The sequence below is a fragment of the Diplotaxodon limnothrissa genome, linkage group LG3, assembly GCF_057381915.1.
Source record: "Diplotaxodon limnothrissa isolate DT_005_m linkage group LG3, D_limnothrissa_male_GT1.1, whole genome shotgun sequence".
Taxonomy (NCBI): domain Eukaryota; kingdom Metazoa; phylum Chordata; class Actinopteri; order Cichliformes; family Cichlidae; genus Diplotaxodon; species Diplotaxodon limnothrissa.
Window position 1 is genome coordinate 47922803 of NC_140598.1, and position 23129 is coordinate 47945931.

General features: G+C 43.6%; 1 protein-coding gene across 1 annotated transcript; it reads right to left on the reverse strand.

Moving 5' to 3' along the window:
- Positions 1 to 1292: 1292 nt before the first annotated feature.
- On the reverse strand, positions 1293 to 17213 carry kcnj10a (potassium inwardly rectifying channel subfamily J member 10a). The gene is made up of 5 exons (XM_085350742.1): positions 16832 to 17213; positions 8379 to 8590; positions 7065 to 7196; positions 6535 to 6712; positions 1293 to 1702 (listed from the first exon to the last, which is right to left on the reverse strand). The coding sequence occupies exons 1-5, from the start codon at positions 17211 to 17213 to the stop codon at positions 1293 to 1295; spliced, it is 1314 nt and encodes a 437-aa protein (XP_085206868.1).
- Positions 17214 to 23129: the final 5916 nt, after the last annotated feature.

A 23129-nucleotide genomic window follows, 5' to 3' on the forward strand; every position in this document is an offset into this window, starting at 1 on the left:
GGTCATTTCATGGAGTAACAATAAGTAATCTCAGCAGTATAATGAATAACTTTCAACCTGATATCACACCAAAGCTTTGCCAGCAAATTTATTATCTCCCTCTGCTAGTAATGCAACCTTTGCATGCATGTCCATTTACTGCTTCGGAAAAGGAAAAGCATGAAATTGACACTTTGACCAACGTGTCTATTGCATGCTTTACTGTGATATTCTGTTTGGCAATTAAGTAATGTGCTGAATTACTTTTAAGAAAAGTAATGAGTAATGCATGACTTCTTTTTAGTGTCCGGTGCTGCAAACCTAATTCGCTGACCAATCAGTTCTCCAGAAAATAGCGTCACCATTCCTGGAAGATTCCGCAGACAGTAGAAAGATTCTGCTCAGACAGTAGGAGGGTCTAAAGGGTTTTTTTATACTGTATAAAATCTCTTTTTTCCCTGATGAGCATCATTCTCCTGTGTCTTAATGACAGAGCTTTGATATTGATAAGTCTTTTAATTCACACAGTTGGCCTTTTCTGCTGGCTTTCTTTCCTGGATTCAAATAGGCTAAACTTTATTAATATATCATCTCTTCTTTTCCAGTCTTACTGACCAAAGCACTCACATGCATTCATACATACATACATGCATTTTAATATTAAACCACTGTTCAGGACCCTCCCACCCCAACACACGCACACACACACACACACACACACACACACACTGACACTGCTGATTTCTCTGCAGCAGCTGTGTTACATTCAGCCTGTATTATTGTTGCCTTTCAAATGGACATGTAGGAGAAACCCTGGGTTAATTTAGCAAATTGATAACCAGCTTCATGTGACCACTTGACTGCCATTATTAGGGTAAGTGAATGTAGACAATGGAAAGATGCTCAGGGTATATTGAACTTGCTTTAAAGTTCATGGCTCATCTCGTTCAATTTTCTCTAAAAAATACGGTGTAGACACTAATTTGTTGACATCATTGAAAATACTTTTCAAAATCTTTTAGCATGCTGTCGATTTGTATAAGTCAGGTTTGTAACTTGATATTCGAACTCTGAAAGGCTGTAAACATCTTCTTTGTTTGTTCTGGTATACAGCCTTGTGGTTAAAGAGTGTGTCTGGTTTTCATGCGCAGTCTTAACACCCAGGTGTTCAGTTTCCTGCCACGTACTTTAGAATAACTCATGCATTGGCAGTTTAGGCTTCTTCATGAGAATGTGGTCGCTTCTTCTTTGTTCCTATCTTTGCCTGATCTCGGTTTCACATCAACTTTCAGAACTTCTTCTTTCACTCCCTTTCACACATTACTAATTCGAACACTCAGTGGGCTGCTGTCCCGAATACGCCCTCTCTGGCGGCCCTTCTCCTCCCCCCTGTAGCTCTCCTCCAGTCTCATCTTTTCCAAGTCCGTTCCGTCTTCCTTGCCCTTACGTTGACGGGACCCCTGCGACTGCACGTCTGGTGGCAGGCCCTGCTTGAAAAGGGGTGGAGTTTTGGTTTTTGCCACTTTGTCAAAAAAGGCAAAATCAGCCACGTATTTTCCTGACGTGGACAGGGAGACGACAGGGGGGAACTCGTAGCCCCAGAGGATCTCGTCGGGAAGGTAGGATGTTCGAACCTGGCATGTGGCGGAGGTTGGCTCGACCGTGGCACTCATGATCACCAACAGCTCAAAGTCAGCCAGTTCTGGGTCTGTCCAGCCACCACCTAGAACCAGAAGAGTATCGAGGTGACTGGTTTCTGATGCTTTAGCCCATTAATAAAAAAACATACAATTTGATACAGAAACACATAATTCTTCTGTTAATGCATAAAAGTTTTTATATGATGCAGCATTGATTACAAGTCACATATGTATGAAAGGAAGAGGCAGGAGAGAAAACAGTTGTTGAGATATAAATGTGAAAAGTGGTCTAGACCAGTTTCTCTCACATGTCAAAGTGGGTAAAAAGGTTTGCTTGAATAATTTGCATTCATATGTAGGTTGGTTATTGTTGCTGTTGCATATTGACTTATGTGTTTGTCTATGAAAACAGGTAAAAAAAAACCTTTTCATTTCCAGAGTTATTGTTATCTTCATGTAGCCACACAAAGCGTAGTGCAAACCCGCCTTATATATAAAAAAAAAAAAATATTCTGGCTTTTCTTACAAATCTGCCTCCATCATGAGGCAACAGGCCTTCCTCCATATGAGGAAATGTAAACTACAATAAAAACCACTGTAGAATCTTGTGAGTTGGTGTGAAAAGCAGAAACACTAAACACTAACTCAGAGCACAGTTTATTTAAACTCATGTCCACAGACATGCAGTCTTGGGAAGTGGAAAAAAACTCCACTCATCTACGCCCAGCAAAGTACAATACATTTGTAACCTAAGCACAAACACTGCAGATTGTGTCTTATATACTTGAACTTGCTAACACACAATACAAACGCCTTCTGTTGAGAGTGCTTGAAGAAATTAACACTCATTCAGAAGTGCCTTTAGCACTACTTAGAACAAAGGGCAAAGCTGCAGCCTCTTGCGGTGGAAAATGAGTGTTACAAACACACACACACACACCCACACACACACACACACACACACACACACAAACATGCACAGAACTGCTTCACAGACTTAAATATACAGAACTTAAGGAAAAATTATCAGCAAAAACTTTTAGCACATTTTCACAAACAGTGACTGTTCACTGAAAACTCACCACTTATGACTTTCCATTGTCAAAAGCACTCAACACAGTCTCTTACACACACAAATAATGAAATAACTCATTTCTGAAATGTCAGTAAGCCTGCAGAGTAAGCACTGCTGCATAGTCACAGACAGGTGGAACGTACTTTAGAAGCACACACAAAATATACTTTATACTCATCATCGGTGCACGACCTCAGCACCCAAACAAGCAAACACCTGCATCAACAGGCCTCACTCAGAATACACTCACTCATCTGTGTAAACATGTCTTCCCCTCACCCAGACCCACAATCACTCCCACCACGGCAACAACACCACATTTCGCAACCACTGATACACACGGGATTCTCTCTGTTGGCCTTTTTACAGGCGGAGCAAAGGCCTCATCTGCATGTAGTGATCTTTCAAGCACGCCTCTAGATATCTGCACTGTTTGCATTTCAGCTGAGAGGCCTGCTCACCACAAGATATGCATTTTTTTTCTGAGTACAGTTCCCTCTCAGTAATTTGATGTATTATTGTGAGGTAAGATATTTAAGAAAGTGTAAGAATTGTTGAGATCCTTGTTCATCATTTCCAAGTCCTTCTGACTTTTAGATGCATGGTTAAATTATCAATGCTGCAGTTGTGTCAGTGAGGTGGACGGGGAACACAGTCGAGAGGATGGCAGTCACATTGTGCAAGTATTTCATTATTTACCTGGGAACTCAACACTATGAAGCACCTGCACCTCTGCATAGCACTGATGACGAGAGCTGTGGAGGAGGAGAACGATGTAGTGCTACATTTCTGAAGCCCTCACTGTTAGCTTTTAGCTAACGTCTCACTGTGAGCAAAACCAAGAAACTTCTTCCAATTAAAGGATGGCTACCAAGGCGGGGCTACCAATATCAACTCGACTCAAATGTATTCTTTTGAAAATACAGTTTATAGTATAAAACTTTATGCCCCCATGACAATTTCTAAATCTGTCACTCTAAGGAGTTACTTCTCTCATTATGTAATGCTGTAATATAACAGATTACTTTTTTTTAGTAGCTGTAATTTTGTGGTGTAACCAGTTTCTTATAAAAGTATGTCTTTCGCAGCTGACGAGCACTTTAAAGTTTCACAATCCCCAAGATTATTGTAAGCAAAGACTTTCACTACACAATTCAGTGCAAGCCTTTTTTTAGTTTCTGTGCATGGAGTTTTCAGTGATGACGTGGTTAAGGTGTGCTTCTCTGTCTCAGCAGTTGGAGAGCCAGAGCATTCTGCCCTGCTGCTCCAACTGTGGAGAAACAGTTTTTTTTTTTTGCACTTGAAGCCAAATTCCCATAGATCCCATAAGGAGGCATTCACTGCTGAACTTCCATAAGTGTTCTGTGTCCATGAAGTATGCATGAGAGGTATTCATGCATGCATTCACAATCGTTAGAAGCAGTTGTATACTTTCTGTACGTCAGTGTGTAAAGGGTTAACAACTGAAAAACAGATCAGTGACGTGAAATATGACAGTTTTTCCATTACTAAGAAAAACTCAAAACAAGTTAAATATTGAACTGAAAGATAAAATGTTTTCGTGGTGTTTTATTACTCATGCAGGAGGTTACATCAGTGTGTAGATGATATGACACACAATGATACAGATCTGGAGTCTTTAAGATGGATTTAGTGCTTGTACTGCTGTAGGCTTCGTGGTCATGAAAGCTTGCTTCAATAAGTTTTTCTTGCAAATGCAAATTATTTTTTAGTTTAGAGGAAGTGAAAATGAAACATAATTACAGTAGAAATATTTTAGAAACTTGTCAAAAGCTTGTTTAAAATTAAACCTTATGGAGCATATACAAATAACAAACTGAGTCCGCATTTTCAATACCCACATTTGAGCCGGCACACTTATGAGAAGTCAGGAAATTAGTCGAGCACAATATTCAACAACTAGAACCAATTTTTCTGTTCAGGAATGGAAGTAAATAACTTTAACTAGGTTTCTTAATCCAAAATAGTGATGTGCTTTACTATTCTTTCTGCTTTTTTGTAGAACAGTCCATTTGAAAATTCATACATAACAGTAATAATTTTAGCATTAAAAATATGATTTTAATTAAAGAGATTTCACCAACAGGTGGATTAACCATTATAGAAACAAAAACAATTAATAATATTAATATTTGTTTACATATACATGTATATATGTATATATAGAGTCATTTTTAGTACGATTCCATCAGGCCTGAGTTCCTGTAAATGGATCTGTGCAGGCTTCGTGTCAGCACTCCAGACTGTACAGTATTGTGCTCTAATGAGGGGTGTCTCTGGCAGTCTCTCTCACACACATTCCAGCCAGAGAAATCTTCTCTCATAGAGCCAAACAAGCCAAACACTGGACACCGAGAGGCAGCCAAGCACGCAGCACATGATCGTAAATACCAACACACCTACATGCACATTGAGTATGTATGTGCATACAGTAAAACTTCTGTCAATGATATACATTTCATACAAAGCAAATGTAAATAAACAACCCATTTCATACAATATGATATCTTTATTTTTTGTCATTAAGTGGTTGCTGAGAATAAGACTGAGAAATGAGAAATAACACAACGGTTGTCACATTCTAAGACTTGTCAACACTTAATGTTAATATTGAGAGAATCCTTTTAGACAACAGGATTAACAGATGTGTGTTTTGAATTGAAAATATTCCGATGCGTATTTCAGTTTCCTTTCTCCATGAACTGAAAGAAACAAATTGCTTAATGCAGAAGACTCAGATGCTTCTGTCTGCTAATGCCCCTATAAAATATATTTTCTTGAAATTAAAAGTTTGTTTCATGCATTTAGACATACATTTTGGCAAGAAAAGGCCATCTGCAAAAAAAAATTACAAAAGAAATAAAAATCTGTGTTTACCCAGTACGAACACCTTTCTCTGTGTTCTGCAGCACATCCACATCTTTTGCATGGTACTCGTATTTTTTTCTGTTTACATGTAACATGTTACAGTTCATCAGAATCGCACTGCACTATTCAACATGCTATAAATTTCATACAGTACAGCATCAAGCAGATAAGCTTTTATTAGACCCTAATAAAAGACGTGTCCACCATATAAAAAGCCTCAGGATCTGAAAAATGGTGCCAGTTGGAAAAAGCCCTAAACCTGCATTCTTACAAAAGTCCAGCTGCATAGAAGTCTTTGGAAAATAAAGCAACTGCTGACTTTACTTATTTATTTATTGCTGTGTTCATTGTTCTGCTGAATTTATTTATTTGTTGTCAATCTAGTTTAAAATCATCTGAATACAACAATGATGTCAATTTTGTAAATTATGATCCCATGTAGAGTGAAACTATTAGCTGAAACAGAGTATTTCTTAAGCGATGACTCTCTGTGATTTACCCAGGAGTTTCCCAGTAGTTGATCGGATCAGCTCCATGCTTGGTTAATTTTCAGTTTTAACAAAAGATACATGGAAGAGCGGGGTTTTTCAACTTAATCGTTTAAATAAGTAATAAGTTTTTGTTACAGTTTTTTTTTCACTAACCAAGAAAAGTACCTTCGGCTTATTGTCACACTGAATAATAAAAGTGTCTTTCTAAGTAAGCCATGGCTTTGTGAGCTACGGTGATGACTAAGAGCCAAACTGAGGCTTTAAAACAGTCAACCATAAACTAATTGATGAGGTCACGGTGCCCACTTTCATTAGTATTTACAGTACATGGATCCCTATTTAATGTACAGTGGTCATATGATGTGTAAAGGAATCATAGCTGTAAACTGACAAACAACAATTATCTGTTGAATTATTCATCACATCCTTCCACATCATTCTGACTCGAGCTGGGATTTACCTTTTGCTGCCCAGGCTCTGAGGGGGCTGTTGTCATCAATGATGTGGTAGAAAGTGAGAGGGATGATGAGGAAGGGGCTTTCGCTGGACGTGTCCACCTGGAAAGGCACATTTCTCTGGTCCAGCCGCACCGTCTCCCCCTCCTTTGTCAGGGACGTCTGAAGCAACTTCCCCGTCACCTGGGAGCCAAGATGCAGTGAGTAAATGTAGCCATGAGGTTGGAGAAGGCATCCTGTAACCAGAAGGCCCCAGGTTTAATACCTGCACTGGCCATCATCTCCATGTCCTTAAGCAAGGCACTGATGCGTATCATTCGCTTTATTTGTCACCAGCAAGCTTTTCCTCAGCAAAGCAAATATTCAGATAACAGGAAAACGTTTTATAGACATGAAGCGACTCATAATGAAAAACACACTTTCCAGGAGCTAAACATAAATAGTAACTCCAAACAGTTACAGGAAGAAGGCTTTCATATATTACAAAAGGATATTTTAAGCAGCAATAATCAGTTTGTAGGTGCTGCTGCATTACCTGGCAACCTAACAGCAGGCTTTTACGCATGTTGGCCACTCGAATCATGAGGCACGGCCGTCCCTCGTGATTCGACACGACAGCGTGTTGGCTGAACTTCACCGTCTCTCCTCTCTTTTTGGGACGAGCAACCTGGAAGGCGAGAAAAGCAAAGTCGAAGCTGTTGTCGATATTCGGAAACCATTTATCAGGCTTCTTATTTCAGTTTTTGAAACAAAATAACCCGAACATGTTGAAAAAGAAGACATTGAAGGAGGAAATTACAAGATCATGTTGACAAGACAGACTGTTGAATTTTTAGACCACACGCAGGAGGAAGCAGCCGCGAGAAACCTCATTATGATAGATATGAGTGCTGATATACTGTAATACCAACACGCAGCGTGACATTTCTTGATAAGGATACTGATTGCTGTAATGATACTGTGAAGAAAACATATGAGGGCAAAAGATAGAGGTACGTGTAGCAACCCCCTCAGCTGACGGGAAAATGTGTCAAAAGATACTTAAAAGGAACAGTGATAACAATGTAACCCACATGTTTTAAAAATACATGTTTAAGATGCTGAACAAAGAATCCAACATTGAAGGCAGACAGCAAGAAGAAATGGTTTAAGTAAGCTACTTTGTATTTACAGTGGTTCCTCGCTATAACACAGTTCACCTTTTGCGGCCTCACTGTTTCGGGGATTTTTTTTTTTGGTGCAATTTTGCATGCTTTTTTATTTATTTATTTTTTTAAATAAAACAAAATTGCGTCCTGATTGGCTGTAGACCAGCCAATCATGACTGGTCTCATGCCGTGTCTCCTGTACAGTCCAGAATGCGTTCAGCATTCTGAAGTGCTGCACTGTACATTTGTAAGTTTTCTCCCCAACAAACACAATAATGTCGACCAAACGTTTTGCACCGTCAAAGGTAACCATGGGTGCCTTTGGTTTCATTCTATAATACTGGGTTTATTTTTCTACGAAGGTTTGAACTTTGAGAGTGTTTAAACAAGAGAGAAAAGCGTGAAAATGTTCATGCCTGTCTGAAAAAAAGTGTATAAAGTGTGTAGTGAGGGGTTTTACAGCCTGAAAACATCTATAATAATTGTAAGAAATAAAGTTGGCTACTTTGCGGATTTCACCTATCGGGGTTATTTTTAGAACGTAACTCCTGTGATAAACGAGGGACCACTGTATGTACATACATAATGCTATGAACACAAAAGGACAAGATGCAGTTATTTTGACTTAATTTGTTCTCTTTCACAACTTTTCTGATGATCAAATTTGGCATTTCTAAAATTTCTTCTAAACTTAAAACTACCTTTGCGAGGAAGGTGCCGGTGATGAAGATCTCCATCACCATCGTGACGACCAGCTGGAAGATGAGAAGGACAATCGCTACAGGACACTCCTCTGTGATGCACCTGAAGCCGAAGCCAATCGTGGTTTGGGATTCCAGAGAGAAGAGGAAGGCCCCTGTCAGGGTCTTCACCTCCATTACACACGGCGTGTGGTTGGAGGGGGGGTCAAACTCTGTGAGAATGTAGGCAGAAAGAAAGATCTGCAAATCACTTACAGGATAACTACATTGTTCCTTTTCTCAGCCTTCACTGTCCTGCCTTTGTCATGCTTTCTTCATTGTTTACTCATTTACAGAAAGGTGTGACCGTACTGCAAAGGCAGTAATGTAAAGGATTATAACATTTTAAAAACTATAAAATGTAACAATTCACAAAATATAGAATATCTGAAGTGATTTGTCCAATAGCAAAACGATGTTCTGCTGAGTGCTGTACTTTGGAATGTACTACTTATCTAAATACTGATGCAGTTTCTGTTGTTGTTGTTGTTTTTGTGATTCAAGAGATTCAAGATTCTTTATTTGTCACATGCATGGTTATACAGGTATAACACGCAGTGAAATGTGACCTGATACACTCCTCGACTGTGCAACGAAAAAGAGAGAGACAGAACTTTATATACAGTGAATGAGTATATACAAAGAGGACATGTGTGGTTCTCGTTACAACACAAAATAAACAGAAAATGGCTTGAAACACATGAGAAAGAGACCAAATGTTGGCTTGGTCTTCAAACTTGTTTCAAGCTGTTGGGTTCTTACCATAACAAGCGACGGGTAAAGGATACAGTGACATCCCTGCAAACCTGCACCAGAAACTGAAGAGAACCCTCAAACAAAATATGTGGGAATGCCCTAATAAGATCTTCTTGATTAACACTCTTAATTTCTTTTTTCAGCTCATGTCAGTTAAACACTTCATTATAGTATAATATTGACCATGTGTGAAATCTTAGTTTAGGTTTTACTGCTATGTGGTCAAAAGCCTGAGAATTAAACTGCAAATTGCAATGTTGGCTACAGATGCAAAGTCTGTGTTTTCCCTCATTTCATTACAATCCACCTGATAGTCACTGATCTATTACACTTAAAATTAAAAATGTCAACATCATGGTGGCACGGGAGAAAAATGAAAGGGATTACCAGATGTTTATTTCATGGAAATCTATCGAATAGTAACTAACTAAGCCCTCGGGGCTAGAGACCTCTTAGCAATGATCTGACAACCACTCACGAGGGAAAAATGTGTCTTGTCAATCAGTTGCAAGTGGTTGCTAGAGGTTGCTGGCTAACGCTGAGTGAGCAAAGCTCATTCTTTCCTTGTCATTCCTTCGGTCAGTGGCAGATTGACACAGTAACTCACAGTTTGCATGAAAGGTCCGCACATGTCTGCAGACACTAATCAGTCTACTCTCTGTGCAGCATTGAAATGTAAAAACTGTGAGACACAAACTAGAAAGGGTGAACACTTATCTTCAGAGTAAAAGATGTGCTTTACTGCTGCAGTCATCACATTTCAAATAGCACAGCTTTAACTCTGCGGGTGAACCGTTTCCGTTTCTGGTTTGTGTTGCACTTTTCACAGTTTCACTACCAGTGTTATCAGCAACTTGCACAAGTTTGCAGTCATGTCAGCGTCTGTCACGCAGGTTCTGAGTGCAGCACTGTCAGCAACCTCTAAAATTAACTCATCAAAATACGCACTTTAGTGACTGGGGGTTGCTAGGTTGATTGGTTTCTGATTGGTTTCTATGATCAGTTTCTATGCTTGCGTGAATGTGGCTTTAGCAACTGATTGGACAGCTACCAGCCTCTAAAAACCACTGTTCGGTTAATGCAAATTTTTCCCTTGGAACTGGTGGCATCAACATAGTTGGTAACCAGTCTCTAGTTCTGTGTGACTAAGACTTTAATGAAATTGCCAACTACTACTACTGCAACACTACTGCTGATGAAATGTTGTATGCAGTGGTTAAATAATTATTTGATCACCCACTGAATTTGTAAATTTGTTCACTTTCAAAGAAATGAAAAGTCTCTAATTTTATGGTGGATGCATTTTATAGGAGAGAGACAGAAATTACCTAAAAGTTAAGAATTGATTTGCATGCAACTGAATGAAATAAGTAGTGGATCCCAATTGAAACGTGACTTGGTAAACGTACTTGGTGGGGAATCCCTTGTTGGCAAGTAGAGCACTAAGACATTTCTTGTAGTTGGTTACAAGGTTTGCGCAAATCTCAGGGGTTTTTTGCCCATTTCTATTCAGAGAAACTCTCTAAATCCTTTAGCGTATCTCAGCTGCCGCTTGAAGGAAAGCATCTGTGTGTGTCCAAGTAAACTTTTTCTCACAGGTTGACGTTCTTACACAGGAACCAGCAGAGCGTTTTCAAATGCACTGCTGACCTCGGAGGAAAAGCAGCGTTGTGGAATTGACACACTCTTCACTAGTCGGGACAGTTACAAAGCTTTCCTCGTTATGAATGAGCGATGCTTTTTTATTAAACATTTGAACATGATTCAACACAAACTCTCGTAGAGGAGATAAAGTCAGAGAGATACATGTTTTGAAACGACAAGGATCAGGTGCATCTAGTACACCTAGAGTGGCCGCTAAAAAACGATATACAAGCAGAGCTCAGCAGTCAGCGCAACAAATTCTGGATCCATGCCGTGTCCGATGTGAAACCACCTTCATGCTGCATAGTGTGACTCATTGCAGTGGTCCCGGTTCAACACTGATTTTGTGTTAAAGTAATACTAAAGTAATAATGGTATTTCTGACCACTGGTATACCACAACTGTATCCTTTCAACAGCTACCAAAAGTTAAAGGACCTAGCTTGTATGAGCCTTATGGAATATTTATATAAAGATCCTCCAGCTTCAAACTGTATTACCCTTCAAGGACCTGCAGCTCAGTAAAGTATCGCTCCGATTGGATAGTTCAATTTGTGATTGACATGACATTGACCTATCAGCTGAAAGGAAGAAAAATGGGGTCAAAATTCGTACTTATAACTTGAAACTTGAGTGCAGAGTTTCACAGGGATTTTTTTTTTTTTGCTGTGTGCACACACAAATCTTTTTTTTTACACACACATTAATTCTTTTTACACATACAAATCCTGATTTACAAGTACAAAATATTTATGACCACATTTCGAGCCCATAGATTGAGGTCTGGAGACTGTCTAGGCCACTCCACGACTTTAATGTGCGTCTTCTTTAGCCAGTCTCTTATTGTGTTGGCAGTCTGCTTGTCATTGTTGTGCTAGAAGACCTGTCAACAACTCATCTTCAGTGTTCTGACTGAGGAAAGGAAGTGAAGTAGGTCCTCTAGGAAAAGCTTGACATCGGTGGTGCTGTTTTCGCTTCCTCAATACACAGCATGTCACAGTAACTCAAGTTGCTATGAAACTGATGCCAAAGAGCTCAATTTTGGTTTCATCTGACCACAGAACTTTCTCCCAAGCCTGAATCCTTTAGATTTTTCCTTGAACCTTCTTGAACAGAGGAACGTCACTACAAGATTGCTATCCATTACAGCATCGTGTGTTACCAATCGTGTCCTTAATGACTAGACATGCCAGCCTGTTTGGCATTCCAGACCAAGGGCAATTGATGGTCGTTTCTTCCATTTCTAAGTAATGAAACCAACAACTGTCACCTTCTCACCAAGTTTCTTGCTGATGGTCTTGTAGCCCATTCCAGCCTCACACAAGTCTACAGTCTTATTCCCAATGTGCTTTGACTGGTTAGTGCTCCCCATGGTGATGGAGAGACAGGAATCAGAGACATTTGTGTCAAGGCTCGGCTGTGTGGCAGGCAGGAGGAGGACCCAAACGCAAAACTCACAGACACGGGGATGAACTCAAAATCACAGCTTTAATGCTGGAATGGCAGAACATAGGAAATACAAAACTAAACTGGGAAAAGTAAACTAACACTCGGAGAGAGAGAGACACAGGGAAATCCACGCAGCATGAGGGACGACGTCACACTGAACAGAGGGAGACGCAGACAGAAATACACAGAGGGTTAACGAGGGAAGTGGGAACACACGGGGAACACAGGTGACACTGATAATCATAACGAGACAGGGCGGGGTGAACTGAACACTGACGGGAGAGGTGAAACAGGAAGTACAGGAGGAGAGAGAGCACGAGTAGAACACCAACGTAACAGGCAGGGGAGACATGGAATAAACACGAAAGGGGACGAGGGCTCATAAATACATAGAGGGCACACAGGGGGAAGAGAGAGCACGGGGAGAACTTAGACATAATGGGCAGGGGAAGCATGGAATAAAATACAAACATACAAGGAAACTAAGAACACTGGGCCAACATGGCCCAGGACCATGACAGTACCCCCCCCTCAAGGGCTGGCTCCAGACAGCCCAAACACCGAAAAACAAAACCAAACAGAAAACAACCCAGGGCGGGCGGCGGGGGCCCAGGACGGAGGGCCCGGAACAGAAAACAAAAGAGCACAGCAAACACCGGAGCCCAAGAAAATAACCCAAACACAGAGCAGTTCAGGGGGCCGACCATGCGGAAGGCAACGGCGGAGACGTGGAAACAGTTCAGGAGGCCGGCCGTGCGCGAGGCAACGGCGGCGACGTGGAAACAGTTCAGGAGGCCGGCCGTGCGCGAGGCAACGGCGGCGACGTGGAAACAGTTCAGGAGGCCGGCCGTGCGCGAGGCAACGGCGGCGGTGAAGGAGACGACGGAGCAGTTCAGGAGGCCGACCGCGCGGGAGGCGGCGGCGACGATGACAGCGCTGGTCCGGGGGCCGACCGTGCGGAAGGCGACGGCGGCCACCCAGGAGAAGAGGGTCCGGGGGCCGGCCGTGCGGAAGGCGACGGCGGCCACTCAGGCGATGACGGTGCAGTTCAGGGGCCCGGCCGCGCGGAAGGCAGCGGCGGCGGCTCTCCAGTGTCAGGCGTACTGGCCGAGGCCCGGTGGGCACAGGACCAGTCGAGACGGGACCAGGCGAAGCACAGGCTGAGGCTGCAGCGGACGAAGGCTCTGAGGAGGCTGCAGCGGACGAAGACTCGGAGGCAGGACCAGACGAGGACGAAGACTCGGAGGCAGGACCAGACGAGGACGAAGACTCGGAGGCAGGACCAGACGAGGACGAAGACTCGGAGGCAGGACCAGACGAGGACGAAGACTCGGAGGCAGGACCAGACGAGGACGAAGACTCGGAGGCAGGGCCAGACGAGGACGAAGACTCTGAGGCTGCAGAGGATGAAGGCTCTGAGGCTGCAGCGGACGAAGCACAGGCCGGAGCTGCAGCGGACGAAGCACAGGCCGGAGCTGGACCGGGAGGAGTAGAAGCCAAAGCTGGACCAGGCGTAGCAGAAGCAGAGGCTGGCCCAGGCGACGCTGAAGCAGAGGCTGGCCCAGGCGATGACGAAGACTCGGATGCAGCTGGACCAGGCGACGACGAGGCGGACTCGGATGCAGCTGGACCAGGCGACGACGAGGCGGTCGCAGATGGCGGCTGGACAGGCTCCTCGGGCCCTCCAGCTGATGCGGCGTGAGGCTGAACGGGCCCCTCGGACCCTCCAGCGGAGACAGGAGGCTGAACGGGCCCCTCGGACCCTCCAGCGGAGACAGGAGGCTGAACGGGCCCCTCGGACCCTCCAGCGGAGACAGGAGGCTGAACGGGCCCCTCGGACCCTCCAGCGGAGACAGGAGGCTGAACGGGCCCCTCGGACCCTCCAGCGGAGACGAGGAGGTGCTGGCCGGGCTCACTGGAACCCCCAGCGGACGAGGTAGATGGCGGCGTGGGAGCCGCGGAGTCCTGGATGAGCTCATCCGAGCTTCCAGCAGGAGCTGATGTAGAGCCAGAGAGGTTTGGGACCCCTGGCTGAATGTTAAGCCGAACAGAAGACCGTATTGCTGTCGGGGACTGGGCCAATGGTTCAGGTGCGAGCTGAGCTGCTGGACACACGGGGACCTGAGCTGCTGGACACACGGGGACCTGAGCTGCTGGACACACGGGGACCTGAGCTGCTGGACACACGGGGACCTGAGCTGCTGACGGTGGAGAAGTAAACGACTGCACAGGGGACTGAACTGATGTCTGTAGTAACGGTGGTGGTGAGAGTGGAGTAGGAGTAGATGACTTCACAGGAGAATGAACCAGAGGTGAGTGCACAGGAGACTGAGCTAGAGGTGGTAGTGGTAGTTGAGGGGAAAGTGGAGCTGGTGATTGAGTGGATGACTGTACTAAAGGAGGCTGCACTGGGGACACTGGAGACTGCACTGGGGACACTGGAGACTGCACTGGGGACACTGGAGACTGCACTGGGGAAAGCAGAGCTGCAGGTGACTGCGCTAGAGACTGCAGTGATGGTTGTAGTGGAGGTGTGACGGGTGGAGGAGTGGCTGAAGTGGCTGTGAGTCGGGCGGCTAGTGGCTCAGCTACAGGGTATAGTAACGGCAGGGCTATGGGTTGAATGACTGACTGAGTAGCAGCCTGAGTGGCTGGGTGTAGTGACGGTTGTGGTAGAAGAGAAACAGGTGGTAGTGTGGATGATGGAGCTAAGGGCGACTGAGTGGCAGACCGAACTGATGACTGAAGCGATGGTAGAGGTGAAAATGGAGCTTGTGGTGGAGTTAATGGCTGAGCTAGCGGGGACACAGGAGACTGAACTGAGGGTGGCTGCGAGGGAGCTAACGGAGCTGTGAAGGGCTGCGAGGGAGCTAACGGAGCTGTGAAGGGCTGCGAGGGAGCTAACGGAGCTGGGAAGGGCTGCGAGGGAGCTAACGGAGCTGGGAAGGGCTGCGAGGGAGCTAACGGAGCTGGGAAGGGCTGCGAGGGAGCTAACGGAGCTGGGAAGGGCTGCGAGGGAGCTAACGGAGCTGGGAAGGGCTGCGAGGGAGCTGACTGAGCTGGGAAGGGCTGCGAGGGAGCTGACTGAGCTGGGAAGGGCTGCGAGGGAGCTGACCGAGCTGGAAGTAGCTGCGAGGGAGCCGACTGAGCTTCTGGTAGCACAGCAGGTGAATTAGAAGGCCGAATGTCCGGCTGAGGGGTGGCGCGTCGGCGGCGTGAATGCCGTTTTTTCCCCGCAGATGGCTCCAAAGGGCCGGGAAAAACCACATCCGGCCGGTGAAACTGACGCGGCTGCTCCAGGGTGGCTGTTGTCTGTTGCTGCTGGGCCAAGTCTGATATTTCCCGAGTTCGCGCCGCCTCCCGGGCTTCATTCAAATTGGCCAATAAGTCCAAACATCCTCTGACCTGGCGGAGATGAGAATTTCCTTTGAGGATTGCTTCGATAGCATTTATCCCCACAATCTTTGCCCTTGTATTGGAAGTGTGGGTTATCCACTCGACTAGGCGTTGGACACGTATCAGATCGCTCTCCCCGGGTAAGTCTGCTGGGTCCATGTTGTGGTGACGTCGTACTGTCAAGGCTCGGCTGTGTGGCAGGCAGGAGGAGGACCCAAACGCAAAACTCACAGACACGGGGATGAACTCAAAATCACAGCTTTAATGCTGGAATGGCAGAACATAGGAAATACAAAACTAAACTGGGAAAAGTAAACTAACACTCGGAGAGAGAGAGACACAGGGAAATCCACGCAGCATGAGGGACGACGTCACACTGAACAGAGGGAGACGCAGACAGAAATACACAGAGGGTTAACGAGGGAAGTGGGAACACACGGGGAACACAGGTGACACTGATAATCATAACGAGACAGGGCGGGGTGAACTGAACACTGACGGGAGAGGTGAAACAGGAAGTACAGGAGGAGAGAGAGCACGAGTAGAACACCAACGTAACAGGCAGGGGAGACATGGAATAAACACGAAAGGGGACGAGGGCTCATAAATACATAGAGGGCACACAGGGGGAAGAGAGAGCACGGGGAGAACTTAGACATAATGGGCAGGGGAAGCATGGAATAAAATACAAACATACAAGGAAACTAAGAACACTGGGCCAACATGGCCCAGGACCATGACAATTTGTTTTGTGGACAGATGTGCTTTATATACATAAGGAGTTGGATCAGGAATATCTTTGATTGGTTGATTCATTGATTGAAACCTGTGTGCCACATCAGCACACTGGCAATCTTTGTGAGGCAGAATTTTACGTGGCTTGTAGTGAATCAAATACTTATTTCACACATCGATATGTAATCAGTTTCTAACTTTTATGTACTGTGATCTTCTGTCTCTGTCCATTAAAATGAAACTTATGATTTCCCCCATTGAGGCACTTTCCCTTTACGACATGAGTTATTCAGTATGACAGTTTGCTTCTTTTGAATTAATGATTTCGATTTTTGTGTCATTTAAAGGCCAATTAAAATCTTTTCTGCTTTTACTTTGTAGTTTTCTTTCCCCTCTCATTTTGACTCTCCACTGTCGACCCTTCTTCATGCTTACCTAGTAGGTCTCCATGCACCATGGCCACCAGATACCAAAGTACTCCAAACACGAACCAGGTCCCCGCAAAGGTAGCCGAGAAGAGGAACAACTTGTAGCGCCATTGCATGTCCAGGAAAGTCGTCCAGAGGTCACGGAGGTACAGCGCCCCTCTTCCACTTACATGCTCAATGCGTACATTGCTCCGCCCATCTTTAGAAAGGACACGCCGCCGCCTTCGCAGAGCACTTGGACCTCCAGATGCAGCTCCTCCCACTCCTGCATGACCGCCAGTTCCATCTGTGGGGGTCAGCAGGGGCTTGGTGATGTCAGTCTGTGTCTGAGAATGGCAAACTTTCTGAGGGGAGGTGCCTTCAGAGGAAGGCGGTGTGGCTGAGGTCATGACCAAAGCTACATGGTATAGGAGAAAGAAAGAGGACACAGCAAGAGGTAAGGACACAAGGAAAGGTGTGCAAAAGAAGTATGAAGGAAAAGAAAGGAAAGGATAGTAAGGAAAAAAGGGGAATTGGTTGGATGGGCAGTAAAATAAAATGAACAGCGGGTGTTTTAAAATGAAAGAGTGAAGGACGTAAGAAAAAGAGAATTCGATAAGCACGTGAAAAAGAAAGATGACAGAGTGGAACATTTAGGAGGAGAGGAGAAGAAGAAGAGAGGCATTAAAGGCACATTTTCAGCTGGACAGTTGCTAGCTATCCACGGCGGTCCATTTAAGACCCCTTTATTCTTTCACTGAAGGCACAGCTGCCCTTTCACATTAAAAGCATGAAAGCACAGGCTCTTTCACATGTTGGTTGCACAAGACAGCTGCTGAATGCACCAGTGACCTTTTTTTATATAAAAGAAAAAGAGGTCTTTAAACTTGAGCCACGGATGTGAACACCCTGTTCAGTTTTTCTAAAAGCAGTTGTCACTCCTTCTTAATGTGTTTTTACTTTAAGACTGACATTAGTTGTGAAGCATTTGCAGCACATGACAAACTACCCTCTTGCACATGTACTTTGTAAATAACACTAGGGTTTGAAGAGTAAAGCCAACACAGAAGGCCCAAAAGCTGTAGTGTTTTGAATATTTTTAGTGAAATATTAGTAGCAAAACTGTTAATGCTGTGGTCACCAGCTAGGATTTACCTACACTGCTCTGAATAACTACCCCCCCTCCCCCCAACCCCCTTTGTAGTGTTGGTGCTTTTTAGAGTAATTTTCAATCCAAAACTCTGATGAGTAATATGGGTTGCTGTGTGGTTGATTTTACTTTCCGACTTTCCAAGAAGTTCAATCTACAGTTTTACTAAATGAAAGTCTAGTATGCTATTGGTGAAGATCACTGTAAAGATAAAGCCGAGGTTTCAAAACTGGAGTTTCTGTTGGTTGGTGTTACAGTGGCTAAATCTAGCTTTTTTAAATAGCCTGCTGTTATCAGTGCTACTAGCATTAGTGGCTAATTTAGGTGACAGGGATCTAGCGAGGGATGTGCAGAGCGCAGTGGCGGTTTTTGATATGGGCGACATGAGCAGTTGCCCAGGGCGGCATTGTGGTGAGGGCGGCATCACGAGCATCAGCAAAAAAAGTTACTCCTACTCATGCTGCCCCGACATCAGGCCAGCGCATTTTGGGGATGGCATAGGCACACATCGGTTTTCTATCTGCTTCCAAATAGAGCACATTTCCTTCATAATGTTGTAAATCCAAGCCCATTATGTATTCATGATTTGAATCCTGGGTTGTGCGAAATCGCAGAAATAGAGCCTAGACAAAGTGAATCTGTGAACTAAGGTTTAGGTCTATTAGGTTATGTTGTGGTGATCCTCGGGTTGGGGGATGGGTGTTCATACTGGAGTGCAAAATTAAGACCAATGGAAGATGGACAAGAAAAGTTCAAAGCCATCAGGTGCTCAGTTTAGGAAAAAGAGAAAAGAAGAGGAGGAGAAACGAGCAAATGATACAGGTAGGCAGATGTGTCATTGGATAATGGCAGGTCATCCTGAAACAATCAGAATCAGAACACTTTATTAATCCCTAAGGAAATTATGTGGGTTACAGTTGCTTCAAGAAGAATTGGTAACAGTAACAGTAACAAACTAAACTCCAAACAATACATTATGTTACAGATTTTACACATTTAAGAAATAGCACTATTATATACAGATCACTCAATTATAAATATCAAGGATTAACAGAGGTGATTATAAATAAATATCAAGAAAAAGTGCTAGAGGGAGTGTTCGCCCAGGGCGCCAAACAGGCTAGGACCGCCACTGGCAGAGTGTGTAGTAGAAGCTAGGGAAGTGTAGCTGCTCTGGTATTAGCGAAAGGTAGAGGTTTGCATGTAAGTTAATGCTGCTTTAGCAGGTGATGAGCTGACTTGCTAGTCAGAGATGTTTAAATGTCTACCATAGAAAAATAAAAAGTAAACATAAGAAATAACTACAGTATATCAGTGGACAAAGTTACATGTATGCATTTTGTTGATATTTTTGTTCCTGTTTCAACACAATAATGATCTAATGCACAAATCCAGTTCCGAAAAAATGATTTTCAGAGTTTGGAAGACTCTGATGGGCTTATAAGTAAATCCAACACCTTCTGGCGATGAACTGGAAAGCCAGCTGGAGGTCAGGTCTTTCTGATACTGCTGTGGAGGACTGACAACAAATCCCTGCAGCCAGGCTCCAAAATGTGATGAAAAGACTCACTCATCATAGCAGCGTATTAACGCCTATGGCTTAATATCCAAAGCTACAACTTCATCATTGAACTAGAGAGTTTGTCACATGCATGTGCGTGACTGGCAATACCCTGTTACGGTACAATAAGTGATGGTTTAAGTGGTTCTCATAGTGTCAATGGTATATTAACTAAAAGGCCTGCCACCCCACCTCTGGCTGCCATGGACACTTATTGTCACTTTATTGATTCCCTCCTGTGCTCTCAACAACCTCACTCTCATCTGGGCTGCACTCTTTCTTTCTACACATCCTTCTTTTTCCTTTCTTCCCTCTTCTTGCGCTCGCTGTTTACTAAACAGCCCTTTTGTCTCAAACTGCCTCTGCTTTCCGGAGCAAATATAACAAAACCATAAACAAAAACAACACAAACAAAGGCCTAAGGATCGAGGCAATCTGATACACACTGTCCTTTCCTGTCCTTCCTGACCCCTGTCTCCCCTCTCTCCATGCTCAGCTCACACTGAGTGAATGAATAGAGATCTGTGTTGAAGTCTGCACTGCTATGAATACTAAGATGTGGACGGGAGCAAGAGGGGAGGAAGGCATGGTCTGGGGCGGGCACATGTGATTGGCCTTGTCCATCTCCAGCTGAACTCTGAACCCTACAGAAAGCCTGCCTACACATACAGTAAATGCACACTTGTGCTTTGGATATATATTGAGCAGTTAGCGTTAGTAACACAACCCCAGCTGTTGTTCAAAGGAATGTGTGGTTTGCAAAAACAACACAGTCCAAAAAAAACATGCATCACCTAAAACTAATTTAAAGGATAAGGCCTTCTTTATTCCGTATATTCAATTTTACTGTCCTGAAATATCACAAAAATACTAGAATTTAGCAAGAAACTAGTCCCTGTCTTAGCAAGCCTGCTCGTTTCAACTGAGGACACTGTTTTAGCTGTTAAGTAAAAGGTTATTTTATTAACTTGGGGAAAAGACAAAGTGGCAACACAATATTGGCATATAGTAACCTTAAGCAGACACAGAACAGCATTATTGTTTCTTTTTTATCATGTTTAAGTTCACGTGGTAACTATAAGTCCAACATTCTGTCTTATTTTAGCTCATTTTACACTCCAACAGCTCAAAAGAGAAATATTTCTACTGTGCTCTCCAGTTATATTTGTCTGCCATTTATAATAAACAAATAAAGCAAAGAACACGTGAAATATGGGTAATTTAATTATAATAAAGAATCAGGATCTGTTTTTTAGGCTATTTTAAAACAGCCACGGGGCGATTGTGGCTCAAGAGTTGGGAGTTCATCTTGTAATCGGAAAGTTGCCGGTTCGAGCCCCTTTTCCAACAGTCTCAGTCATTGTGTCCTTGGGCAAGACACTTTACCCACTGCCTACTGGTGGTGGTCAGAGGGCCCGGAAAACACATCCATTTTAAAAATTACTACTTTAAGGGAAAAAAAGAAGGATATTTTGAGTATTATGGCAGCAACAAGTCTTAAAAACGTTAGGATAGAGGAAGGGACGTGTTTAACTGTGTCACATCCATTCTTCTTTCAACTGACACTTCTACTATGAAGACACACTGTTGTGCAGTTTGATTTGGTTTACAATGTTTTTGCTATCATTTACAAGGCTTTTGTTCAAATAGATCTCATCTGGATAGAAGCATGTGTCACTTTAAAACCTGCTACACCTTTCAGTATGATGGTGCCTATACAGATGTGCAAGTTGCAAATAGATACTAGTACACTGCCATACCAAACAATGCAGCACACAGAGTGCTGGTGATATGCTGGATCATCACTCTTCTCTTTAGTATGGAGAATGTTGTCAATGATTTCCAAAAAGAAATTTTAAATTTCAGTTTATCTGACAACAGAAGAGTTTTCTACTTTGCCTCAGTCCATTTTTAAGATGGCACAGTGAACCGTGTTCACAGTCAGTGGTTTCTGGAAGTGTTTCTGAGTCCATGCAGGGATTTCCATCACAGAATCATTTGTTTTTAATGCAACATCCTGTATTAATTTCTGGCATCTGGCATTAAATTGAATCTTTTGACAATAATATGTACTGTAGTTGATTTGGTATTCATAAAATTGTAGTCTAGGGAACATTATCCTGAATTTGTTCTACAATGTGTAGATGCAGCTTTTGCAGATTGGTGAACCTCTGCCCATTTTTCACTTCTGAGAAACTCTGACTCTCCAAGATGCTCTTTTCACACCCACTCGTTTTGCAGACCTGTTGCCAGCCCAGTGTTCTACTGTGAATAAACTAGGGCATTATGAGATCTGCAAATCATTTAATTCTGTTCTTAGTTGCATTTTACACAGCATCCGAATCTTTTTACAATCACGTTTGTAAAATATTATTTCAAAGTTGTGCACTGTAGAAAAACCTATGGTAGTGCATTTGTTTGGGCACTATTTTCTTCTGTGGATGAATTCTTAATGTCAAGCATTGCTTTTACTTTGACTTTATAATTGCTGGACAACAGTTGAGATTTATTACAAAGATCTCCTCATGAGCGTTATTGATAAGAAAAACTTTAAATTTCAACAACACTTCCTCTGTCAGTATAGTCTTAGACATAAAGAAATTTATTGTTTGCTATTTTTAAGCATCCATAGATGGGCACTTCTCTATAAACAAATAATAAATAAAGACATACTAAAGCAAACTGTAATAAAAGCCAAAATGTCTGTTTACAATTTCATTTTTATCAAATGTCTCTTTAGAGGGTAAGAATACCAATGTTAGCTGAGCTAAAGCAAATATCCCTCCTGCTGACAGTAAGACTGATGGATTCCCACACTTTCAACATGACTTATTGGATGACCACTCAAGGTTAGGATCTCTTCCTCTGTGTCCTGCCCTTCAGCCCTCTCCTCCCCTCTGTCCTGTGTGCACAAGAATCCTTTGTTTTTGCGGAGATGAAAGGGACAAAAGCCACCATTGAAAAATACGACTGAGTGAGTGAACGAGAGAGCAAGTTAGACGGGGGGAAAGGAGAGGAGAACTGAGCACTGAAGTGTGTGTGTGTTGTGTGTCTTTGCGAATGTGTTTGATGGTGTGCGAGTATGCAGTGTTTGACACTGTGAGGGGGCCGAGATGGGGCGGGGTAAGAGAGAGAATAATTAGTTTTGAGGGGAGGATGGAGAGAAAGTTGGACATCTGATGACAAAAAGAGTGAAAGAGGAAGAGAGAGAGAGAGATATGGATGGTGGGGGGAAAAGAGGAAGGAATAAGATGGAGGGAAGGTGGAGGAAGCAGATCGCTGACAAAAGAGCGTCATTAGTATTCCAGAGGCGAGAGTAATCCCTTCTACTCAGGGCCTCCATCCAGGGTCCACAATCATAAAGAACCCACAGCAGCCAGTACGCTGCACTGAAAAGAGTCTATACAGCACAGCTTGAATGGCTGCGACCACTGGCCACACCACAGCGGCCTGTGCACTGGACTGAAAGGACAATCTAAGCATCAACAATGTGCCAAGAGGGCATCTGCTCAGGCCAAACAAGACAAACTTTCTGGACCTCACACTACCATGCAAATGAGCTGCTGTTGTCTCATGGCTGAAGTTCAGACACTAAAACTTTTGCAGACTCAAGCT